Consider the following 11486-nt stretch of genomic DNA (forward strand, 5'->3'; position numbering starts at 1 on the left):
CTGCAGTATGGGAACTGAACTGGTGAAACTGATCCATGCAGACTCAGCTTGAGAGTGATGGCCTGGGCTTACCCATTGAATGTGGATTTGAACCTGGATCTCCCGGAGCTTCGTCTGGCACTCTAACCGCTGCAGCACATTGGCTCTTTCTTTCATCATGGAACTCAAGGTGATAGAGATGAGTTCTGTGGTGATCTCCCGTCCAGGCACTGACCAGCCCCATGCCTGCTTAGCTTCTACTGCACGTCCTCCAGTGATACCCTGGGAATATTTAGGTTTGGTGGAAAGATGGGCTCACACCCTCAGTGGCCCTATTGCTGTGGTCTGGGACAAATCCTCTTCTAAATCCTCTGGGGTTTGAGGCAGGGCATGTCTCATTCTGCAGTATAATCCCTGCCGTTGTGCGGGAGGTTTTGGGGGAGTGTGGAGGACTGGCTCTCATGCAATGAGATTTTTCAGTTCTCTCTCTGATCCTTTCGTTCTCATCTTTTTCATTTTAGGAGGAAAACATCAGCAGCGCGGAAGGACAGGGACTTCTTTGAGGTAAGGAGGATGCCATGATCACTGAGATTGGGGACGGGGGCTGTGGCTCAGTGGTAGAGCATCTGCCTGGCATGCAGAGGTTCCTCGGTTCAATCCCCAGCATTTCCAGTTCAAATTACCAGGCAGGAAGTGATGTAAGAGAATCCTGGAGAGCCACTACTGGGCTTGGTAGACAATAGTGACCGTGAAGGTCCAGTGTTCTGATTCGGTATGAGGCACCTTCATGTATGTAGGTTCAGATAGGTGTTGTGGAAACTGCACAACAGCGGATTGCTGTTTCTCAAAGCCATGGGAATGGGTGGAGGAGCTCATAGGTGTAGTGCGTGCCTTGTGCTGATAAGGGCTCACATTTAGTTTGCCTGGAGGAAAGTTTTAGGTAGGTCTGTAGTAGAACAACAGGATTTTTGTCCAGTGGCACCTTGGGGACCAACAAGATTTTCAGGGTAAAAGCTTTCGGGAGCTCGCATCAGACATGAGTAGGGGTGGATATTCCTGAAGAAGGGAGCTCTGACTCTCAGGGCCGTATTATTCATAAGGCACACTAGGCCGAAGCCTAGGGGCCCTGTAGGGACTAGCGGCCCGTCAATTTTTTTTTGCTGAGGCACACCCCCAAATAAATTACAATTAATTGATTCTCTTACATAACTGCTCCCTTATTGAAGTGAAACAAATTGTCTCTTATATGAAAACAATTATCCATAAATTATATGTATTTTAATAAATAATTAAACAATTTATTCACTTACAAAAGCAGCGAATCAGGAATAATCACAGCCCAAATATGTGCATAGTAGCAGCTCGCTCACCGGCGTAAGCTTAAGCTTACGCCGGTGAGCGAGCTGCTACTATGCACATATTGCTTTTGTAACTGCTTTGAAGAAGGGGAAGCCGGAAACGGGACCTCTTGCTAGCTAACCCGTTGCAGTTACAGTTTCAATATCTATGTTTCAGTATTTGTAAACGACTCTGGCACTGACCAGTGTTTCTGGCAGTTTGAATGTATTTTGGTCTTGCAAGCGTCTCAGTTGTTGCATTTTGTGAAATCTTCTACGTTGTTGCAGGCTCTAATATCCCAGCTTATTTTGGGGTTATTTGTTGTACTCGCGCCTTTAAACTTGTGTTTTTGAAATTCCATGTAAGCTTTATAGCTTTTTTCACTGTTTCGTTTACACTCTGTGGATCCTGAAGTGAGCTGTGTGGAAGTTGCGGTTTCTCCCCCATCCTCCTGGGTGGAGGGATACTCACTCTCCCAGCACTCTGAGCTTTTTGAGCCATTTGATCCCCTTAGAGTTTGATTCTTTATTATTTAAATAAATATTTTGTACTTTTGCATAAAATTAATTTGTATTCATATTTTGGAGTGAATTGTAATTTTGCATTAGTTAGTTGGTCACGGTTCTGTTCCTTTCCCTGCTTGTGTTGTTCGTGACTCTCTTTGCAGTTGGTGGTTTGCTGTGAGGTAGGTAAGGCTGAGCGTGTGCGACTGACCCAAGGTCACCCAAAAAGATTCCATATCAGAGCAGAGATTCGAACCTGGGCCTCCCAGATCCTAGTCTAACCAGGGCTTTTTTTCAGTGGGAACGCGGTGGAACGGAGTTCCGGAACTTCTTGAAAATGGTCACCTGGCTGGTGGTCCCGCCCCCTGATCTCCAGACAGAGGGGAGTTGAGATTGCCCTCTGTGCTGCTGAGTGGTGCGGAGGGCAATCTAAACTCCCCTCTGTCTGGAGATCAGGGGGTGGGGCCACCAGCCATGTGACCATTTTCTCCGAGGGCAACCCACTGAGTTCAACCACCTCTTTTCCCAGAAAAAAAGCCCTGAGCCTAACACTCTAACAACTGCCCCATGCTGGTTGCGAAGGACTAGTTCTCTGACCAAGCCACCCAAGAGACTGAACATGTGGAGGACATGGATGCACCACTGGGGTTTGGCTCGCTCCTGGCCATTGGTGGTGTGGGAGGCAATGTGTATCACTTTCCATGCTGCTTGCTAGCCAGATCTGAGTCTTGGCTGGCAATGGCACTGGAGGAGCCAATGGGCATATCTTGCTTGGGGTGGCGAAATACCTTGAACTGGCCCTGTGAAAGTATCCATGATCTTCAGAGAACTTTTCCAGCTGCTTGCAGCTATCGCCTTTTACCTAAATAGCATGTCATTTTCACAAGTGATGTGTCATTTTTGGTCTGCTGCATTATTTTGGAGAGGGAAAGCGGCGTGGAATAGATCTTGTCAGATCCGATATGCTAAGCAGGGTCAGTGCTTGGATGGGCGACCACCAAGGAAGACTCTGCAGAGGAAGGCACTGGCAAACCACCTCTGTGTCTCACTTGCCTTGACAGCCCCTGGCTGCGGTTGCCAATAAGTCAGCTGCAACTTGACATCACTTACACATGCACGGATTACTTTTAACTGCTGCAGTACCACTGAACAAGAAGTGGAAGGACTGTGGCTCAGTGGTAGAACTTCTGCTTGATATACAGAAGGTCCCAGGTTCAATCCCCAGCATCTCCAGATCAGGTAGTAGGTGATGTGAAAGATCTCCGCCTGAGACCTTGCAACCAGTCTGAGTAGACAATACGGATCTGATTCAGTATTAGGCAGCTTCACGTGTTCAGGTGGCGCAGAGCCATTGCAAACTCAGCACACGAATCTTTCTTCCCCGTTAGGAATGCAGCACGGTCTCATCGAGTGAATCTCTTTCTGTCTCTCGTGCTACCTTTAGGGTTTGTACAACTTCAGTTCTTACGTGGCTTACGTGGCATTCAAACAGAAAAACCTCAAGGAGATCCAGCAAGAAGTTGGGCGCCTGCTCCGTACGAACATATTCAATTCTGCTCTGAGAGAGAAAGCCCGAGCCCAGCACATGATAAAAACAGATGTTACCAAGGAGCTGGAGAAGACCACTTTCCCCTATCGCAAGTATGGCTTCGTTCCCTCTCTAACCTTCTCCCCAACTTGTATGGCTCATGGTTGAGTGGCCCTCAGAGCCTTCTCATCAGCTGCAGAACTTGCTTGCATCGCGTGTAAAGAGGTCTTTTACAAAATTATTACTTCCAAAAGTTCCATTGTCCTCTTGAAATGCTTCTAGTTTCAGATAGGTAGCCGTGTTGGTCTGCAGTAGAAGAACAAGATTCGGGTCTAGTAGGACCTTAAAGACCAACTGGTCGGTCTTTAAGGTGCCACTGGACCCAAATCTTGCTCTTGAAATGCTACTGCGATTTATTATCCCATGGTTTCTATAAAACAACGTTTTCTTTAAAATGTCCCCTACGATTGAAGGCTTTGGAGGAGTAATTGGCTTTTAAATCTGATATTTAATTTGTGTATTTACTTCATTTATAGTTTGTCTTTCTCTCTGAGACTCAAGGCGGATTTGAACTAAAGATGGTGCCCTAGGAAAAGTATAATAACACAGCCCACAAAATTTGAGAACACCTTACTAATAATACTGACAGTAAAGTAGAAATTTCAAGATCAGAGAACAAAGCAATGGAATGGTTGTTGTGGGTTTTTTGGGCTGTATTGCCGTGGTCTTGGCATTGTAGTTCCTGACGTTTCGCCAGCAGCTGTGGCTGGCATCTTCAGAGGTGTAGCTCCAAAAGATAGAGATCTCTCAGTGTCACAGTGTCTCTCCCTGTGACACTGAGAGATCTCTATCTTTTGGTGCTACACCTCAGAAGATGCCAGCCACAGCTGCTGGTGAAACGTCAGGAACTACAATGCCAAGACCACGGCAATACAGCCCGGAAAACCCACAACAACCATCGTTCTCCGGCCGTGAAAGCCTTCGACAATACAAAGCAATGGAACATTACATACAATAAATAAAGTAATGCAGCTGGATTATAAAGTTTGGGAACAATGCAACCCCACCCCCAACATAGTATGTACAATGAAGACTACCCTAAATTCCCCTATCACATTGTGCATGTAAAGTGCCATCAAGTTGCATCCGACTTATGGTGACCAGGTAGGGTTTTCAAGACAAGAGATGAGTCGAGATGGTTTGCCATTGCCTGCCTCTGCATAGTGACTCTGGATTTCCTTGGTGGTCTCCCATCCAAGTACTAACCAAGGCTGACTCTGCTTAGCTTCTAAGATCTGACAAGTACAGGCCATTCAGATCAGGGGAGCTACCACCTTATTCACTTTATAAGAATGCCTCCGTGAACATTTCCGTTTTGCACGTTCTATGGAATGAGAGAAGTGTGGGAGCCTTTCTGCCCTCCTCAGGCTGGCCATTCTACCCAGCGGGAGCCACCACTGAGACTGTATGTGTATGGGGAGCTGTCAATCATACCCATTTGCAGGGTAGCACCTTCAGATGAGCGAAGCTGGCCCAGCAGAGCATAGTGGGAGAGGCAGTCCTGCAGACATGTGGGTCCAAAGCCATTCAGGCTTTGTAGGTGATAGCTAGAACTTTAAATTGAACCCAGAAACTAATTGCTAACCAATATAGTGACTGCAGAGAAGGTGTAATACACATATTTGGTAGTATGCAGACGAACAGTGCAATCCTAAGTAGAGTTACTCCAGTCTAAGCCCATTGATTGCAGTGGGTTTAGACAAGTGTAACTGCACTGTAAGTGGACTATGCTCATACTCATAATATGCGTACAATATTGTACAATATAGTTTCAGGTAGGTAGCCGTGTTGGTCTGCATTAGAACAGCAGGGTTTGAGTCCAGTGGCACCTTAGAGACAACAGGATTTTCAGGGTAGAAGCTCTCAAGAGTCAAATCTCCCTTCTTCAGAATGGATCTCTGTGCAGGGATTTAAAGAACATTCATAACAGGTTCTTCTTTACCTGTGTCCATTCTAGCTAGTCGAAGGCTGTATTAGACATCATTCTTGTCCTTCCCGTCATGTTTCAGGCAGTCTGTCAGGAAGTATATGTTTTTATCTGTATACTTGTTTGTTGAGACATCTTAGATTTACAATGAAGTTGGAAAATAGTTCCAGGGATGGCGAGGGATCATAGAACCATAGAGCTGGAAGGGGTCTTAGAGAGCATCTAGTCCAACCCCCTGCCCAGTACAGGATCAGCCTAAAGCATCCCCGACAAGTATTTGTCCAGCCTTAAAGACTGCCAATGAGGGGGAACTTGTTGAGGATGTCACTAACCTTGACATGCTTGTCACAACTGACTTTTCCATGGTTCAAAGGGAACCATGGTGAAAACTGGCAGAACTGTTCCTCACTCCCCACCACCTCCAGAGCTTATCCCAGGAAACAAAAGGGCTGACTTGCCTTGTATTGTATTTGTACGGAAAGCAGTGGCGGAATGCTTCCGAGTTAGCCCCCACTGCTCCTAAAACATTACACCTGTCTGCCTTTACTTTTAACATACTTCTCTTACTCCCTTTAAGGAGCACGGGTGTCAAGCAACCAGCCATAAGGAGTGTCTTGGACCAGCGCTCGCCGGTGCTGAGCACCTTGCTGCCCATGGCAAAAGACAGCGCTCAGTATCTTTTCCAAGACCATTACCTTCATCCCAGCAAAACTGCCCGCAGCTCGCAGCTCGATGACCTGCCAGAAATGTCTTCTGTCGTGTCAGAGTCCAAGTAAGGAGTACAGGCCCATTTCACACAATATGGGGCTGCTTAGTCATCAGCATTAGTCATCGTTATGGGGCAGCTTACATCAGTTCTCGTGGCCCTTCTTACATCAGTTCTCGTGGCCCAAGGTAATGCCAATCGCCACCTTGGGGTCAGGTAGCAGTTTTCCCCAGGGCTGTTTGGCTAGGGATCCAGGAGGTGTCTTGCTATCTTCTGAGCATGGAGCAGGGGTCACTGGGGCAGTTGGGTGGGGGGCGGTAGTTGTGAATTTCCTGCATTACGCAGGGGGTTGGACTAGATGACCCTAGAGGTCCCTTCCAACCCTATGATTCTAACGACCACCCAGTGTGCTCTTGACATTGATCCCATGTGTGGGTTCTCTGACAAATGCACTTGTACACATTACATCTTACACATCTGCCTAAATGTGCAAAAAGCCTATTGGTTGATGCAGACTGCCTCTTGTAACATTCTTTATGAATAACTTTCCGGATCTAGAATGCAGTACAACGTAAGATGAACTTTTATTAACTATTTACATAACTTAGAGAGAGAACAAGTAACTTGCTATCCCAGCCAGATCTCTCTGCCCATTTTAGCAAAACCCTCTGGGATGTGTAGAACCTGTTAAGCACCACCCACTTAAAGTCATGGTGTCCTCACACCCCCTCATTCCTTCCCCAGCAATAGAAGCAAATTGCACATTTCCACTAGGAACACGTACACAAAGCTGCTTCATGTTGATTCAGACCCTTGATCTGTCAAGGTCAGAATCGTCTTCTCTGACTGGCAGCTCTCCAGGTTTTCAGGTAGAGGCCTTATTTCTTTACGGAGATAGATCAAGATGGCTAGCCATGTTAGTCTGTCTGTAGCAGTAGAAAAAAGCAAGAGTCCAGTAGCACCTATAAGACCAACAAAATTTGTGGTAGGGTATGAGCTTTCGTGAGTCACGGCTCACTTCTTCAGATACTAAAAGAAATGTTGTTATCTGAAGAAGTGAGCTGTGACTCATTAAAGCTCGTACCCTACCACAAATGTTGTTAGTCTTATAGATGCTACTGGAGTCTTGCTCTTTTTTATTTCTTTATGTTATTTATAGTCCGCCTTTCTCACTGAGACTCATGGCGGATTACACAATATGAAGCCCCTTCTGCGCTGGGGACGTAACTCCTCACTTTCCCTGAAGTCAAGCCAAAAGGCATGGAATCAGCTTGTAGGTGGCCGTTCACACCTCTCATCGGAGCTGTGATGAATCGCTGGCAAAGCTCCGTTGCTGCCTCCTTCTCTGTTGCCCCCAAGCATCTGTTTCTCCATCATGGGATAAAAAGAGAACCTAAAACTCAATTATTTCTGATACCCAGATATTTAGCCCCCTATAAAATATTCCCACCAGTGCCAAAGCGAAAAGAATAAAAAGAGAACTTCCTCCTGTCTGCTTTCAAACCAGCGATTCATCCATCCTGCGCTGGTCTTTAAAAAAAAATTTAAAAGAGGAAAGAGGGGAGGAGAGGAAGGGGAGAAGGAATGGTTGGCTAGATGGAAGTAGCCAATCACAAACAATGCAGGGGGCCGGCAGGGGGCAGGAGAGGGGGGGGAAGAGGGTGGAACACCAAACATGGAATTATCATTATCATTATCATCTCCCTGTATGCACCCTGTAGGGTGCTGGGATCAGTAGGTAAACACCTGCTGGTGGTCCCTGGCCCCAGGGAGGCTCAACTGGCCTTGAGCAGGGCCAGGGTGTTTTCGGTCCCAGCCCCGATCTGGTAGAATTCTCTTTCGAGGGACACTCGGGCCCACCAAGATCTTACATCCTTTTGGCGGGCCTGCAAGACGGAGATCCTCCGTCAGGCATATGCCAGCATTAAATCCACCGAATGAGTCTCCCTGCCAGTCTCCTACTTGTGTGTGTGTGTGGGCTACTTGGCCATCTGCCCCCCACGCACGAGCAGCCACAGGATCCCAATCTACACCTCCACCTTCTTTCATATATGGTGAGCAGGTGAATTGCTGAAATGTTGTGTTTGTGAGATTTGTGATTTTATCGTTCACTCCTGTATATTTTGCTGATTATTGTAACCCACCTTGAGCCCGCTTGCAGGGCGGGCGGGCTATAAATTAAATTAATAATAATAAAAGAAAGGAATAAAGAGTATGCATGGGGAAACAGCCTACCGCAAAGTGGATTTTTAAAAAAAGTTGGGGTATAAACGCTCCCAGGAAAGCTGGAGAAAAGCCGCATGGTGGCTGGAGTGACTCCTCATGGCAGCAAATCTGGTGCAGACGGTCATGAAAAAGTGCTGCAGGATGGGAACTGAACCGGCTAAATAGACCCGTGCAGACTCAGCTTCAGTCAGTGCAGTGCAGTGCAGTGAATGTCCAAGACATTCAAATTGGCTATTTGCATATACATGCAAATTGGCAAAAATTTAAAACCAGCGGAAATCCAATACGGAGCTGAAGAAATGCTGAAACAGAGCATAAGCAATTCTATGATGGACATATTAAACGACACAGGAACTACTGAGTAGGATCATATTTATAACAAAAGTAGTGAAGTCTATGGGCCGTCAATATTTACTGCAAGAGTAGTAAAACCTGTAGTCCCTCCCTATCCCTTTACTGATGGATCTGTTTGAGACAATTTCCTTACAGTTCAGCTCTCCTATCTGACAGTTTCTCTACACCTTACAAAGTCCCTAGGGATGCTCAAGTGCCCCTCATTTCACGTGTCCCCCCCTCCAATTTTCCACGCACTCGCTCACACAGTCACATTTCAATTTGTTCCTCATGAATACATTCATGCGTTGGATGTCAGTTCTTCCTCAACTTTTAAAAGTATCCCAGTTTCTGCCACCTCCCACATCCATTAATTGAAATGCAGATCTTGACAGTTTCTCACACCTTAAAGAAATGCAAATTGGCAAGTCAAAGGAGCCTAGAGTACTTGTTCTCTCAGTTAAAACAGAGCTGAATTGGCACTTTGCCCTCCAGAGTCACTCGCAGATGCAGTCACCCAAAGAGAGCGCCCATGAAAGCAGCATTCACACATGCTAAGCAAGAACAGTCTGCATGTGAACTCAGGGCCGGATCGAGGGGGGGCAGGGGGGGAGTCTGCCCCCGGTGCCGCCAAGTAGGGGGCACCGGGCACAGCTGCCAGCTGCTGGGAGCGCATGGGTGGCAGCATGGGCGGCCTCCCAGCCCTGCAGACACGCCTGCCCTGCAGACAGGGGGTGGCCGGCTTGCTGTGCGCCCCCTGTCCTGCGGGTCAGGCAAAAGGCAGCGCAGGGGGCTGGGAAGCCACCCGCACTATTCACCTGCCCCACAGGACAGGGGGCGGCCCAGCCCCCCGTACTGCCTCTGCCAACTCCGTGGTGCACCGGAGCACCCAGCTTGCTGCGCAGGTGGCACGCTCCACCCTGCACAATGACGTCACGGAAGTGACATTATCATGCAGCACCGGGAAGGGGGCGGTTGCCCTGGGCACTGGCAACCCTAGATCCGGACCTGAACTGAGGACCACATACAAAATCCTGCAGTTGAGCATACCTGGGTCATTTGCAACGTGTAGAGAGAGTCAAGAGCTCTCTCGAATAGTTCAGTTTTGCTTCGTTTGCAGAAGGCCAGGAGAGTGTGAGCTTTCCTGACCTCCGCAGGTAGACCATTTCATAAAGTGATGCTTTTCAGTGAGGTTCCGGGGATTGAACCTGGGACCTTCTGCCAATGCTCTGCCTCTGAGCTGTGACCGCACCCCATAGCATGAAGCTGCCTTCTACTGAGAGCCAAACTACAAGTGACGCCTTACACAGGTTGGACACTTGTCGGCTTCCCTCAAGTTTTGATGGGAAATGTAGGCGCCCTGGTTTTACAGCTTGGCTCTCCATTACAGCTGCAAGACCAGGATGCCTACATTTCCCATCAAAACTTGAGGGAAGCCGACTAGTGTCCAACCTGCGCAAGGTGTCACTTGTAGTTTGGCTCTCAGTCAGACCCTTGGACTGTCAAGGTCAGTATTGTCTACTCTGACTGGCAGCAGCTCTCTAGGGTCTCAAGCAGAGGTTGTTCCCTTTACTTCTTCCTGAGATCTCTGCCTGGACCTTGTAACCGGAGATGCCGGGGATTGAACCCGGGACCTGCGTGCAATGCAGATTCTCTCCCTCTGAGCCAGAGCTCCTCCCCTTTGTTTCTGTCATTCCCTCCCTCTTTTCCTTTGCTTGAAAGACCTCTTCTTTTGATCTCTTCATGCAATGACCGTGGGAAGAATAGACATTCTCTGATGCTGAGGTCTCCTTCTCCCACAGGATCGGTATCATTGGAGCTCCACGCAACAAGTTTAGCCCTGACACGCTTCTGCCCATGGGGACAGAGGAGGAGGAAGATGAGGAGGAAGTGGAGGATCAAGATAACCTCAGGACCAGCTCTGACTCACTCTTTGCCCAGGAGCTGCTCTCCAGCTTCAGGGATGCCCAAGGCAGCGCCATCTATTCCTGCGAAGCTATTTCGAGGGCTACCACTGAAGGAGACTATGTTGAGAATCCCCAGTAGGGTTTGGCTAGCATTACGGCTAAGTTTTCCACACGCTACACACTTTTCGGAAGTTGTAGATGGTCGGATTTTAATCCCCTGTTCAAGAATGAAGGAAAGTTTAGCAAGCCCAACAGCTAAATAAATCTAAGTGATCATAAGAACAGATTTCTGTTGCTAACCTGTACTGCCGTTATGCCTGTCAACTTTCCTTAGCTTCTAACCCTAGACAGAGAATCCTGGGAATTGTAGTTTGTGTTGTATGTGCTGAAAAGAGACTCCCCCCGGCGTCCCTCACAGAATTTCCGTTCCTAGAGTTCCCTTGGGAGAGTGAAGTGCTGTTAATATAATTTAAATCTGCAGTATTTATGGATCTCATGAAGTTTTATTGGCTGGCTGATTTTTTAAAAAATGTAAACATTTTCTTCTGCATCTCGAAGGTCCCAAGTCAATGTACAAAGCATAAATGCACACACACAAAGACACAAACAGTTTACACCTCAAAATCAGAATAAAGGGGCCCTTCCTCCACTCTCAGCCTTCTGAGTGCCCCATCTGGTGTTAGACATTTGCTCAACTGCTGGTTTTTAAATTTTCAATGGGGTGCTTCTGTCTTTTGCTTCTTCCCAAGCCAAGGACGCAACCTGACACTAGCGCCATTTTAAATCTGCATCCCTGCTCAGCGTCCCACCCAGGATACTTGCAAAACAAGATCCTCGTTCACCTCCTCGCTTCCTTCTATTTTTTTTTTAAATGTCCAGTCTGATGAACAGTTCTGGATAGCTCAAAAACATTGCTCACAATTTGGTATCATTTTGGTTGGTCCTAACAAAAAGGCATTACGTGGCTTCTCATTTTGGA

General features: G+C 47.4%; 1 protein-coding gene across 1 annotated transcript in view; it reads left to right on the plus strand.

Annotated features, from left to right (window-relative positions):
- The window catches only part of PPP1R36 (protein phosphatase 1 regulatory subunit 36), a 47812-nt gene extending 36822 nt beyond the window's left edge, over positions 1-10990 (plus strand). Inside the window, exons 8-11 of the mRNA XM_054972583.1 lie at positions 501-543; positions 3265-3461; positions 5913-6107; positions 10403-10990. Of these exons, the coding sequence (XP_054828558.1) occupies positions 501-543; positions 3265-3461; positions 5913-6107; positions 10403-10646 (679 nt within the window). The 3' untranslated portion in view covers positions 10647-10990. The remainder of the gene's footprint in view (positions 1-500; positions 544-3264; positions 3462-5912; positions 6108-10402) is intronic.
- The last annotated feature ends 496 nt before the right edge of the window (positions 10991-11486 follow it).

The sequence above is a fragment of the Eublepharis macularius genome, chromosome 2 (assembly GCF_028583425.1).
Source record: "Eublepharis macularius isolate TG4126 chromosome 2, MPM_Emac_v1.0, whole genome shotgun sequence".
NCBI classification, from domain to species: domain Eukaryota; kingdom Metazoa; phylum Chordata; class Lepidosauria; order Squamata; family Eublepharidae; genus Eublepharis; species Eublepharis macularius.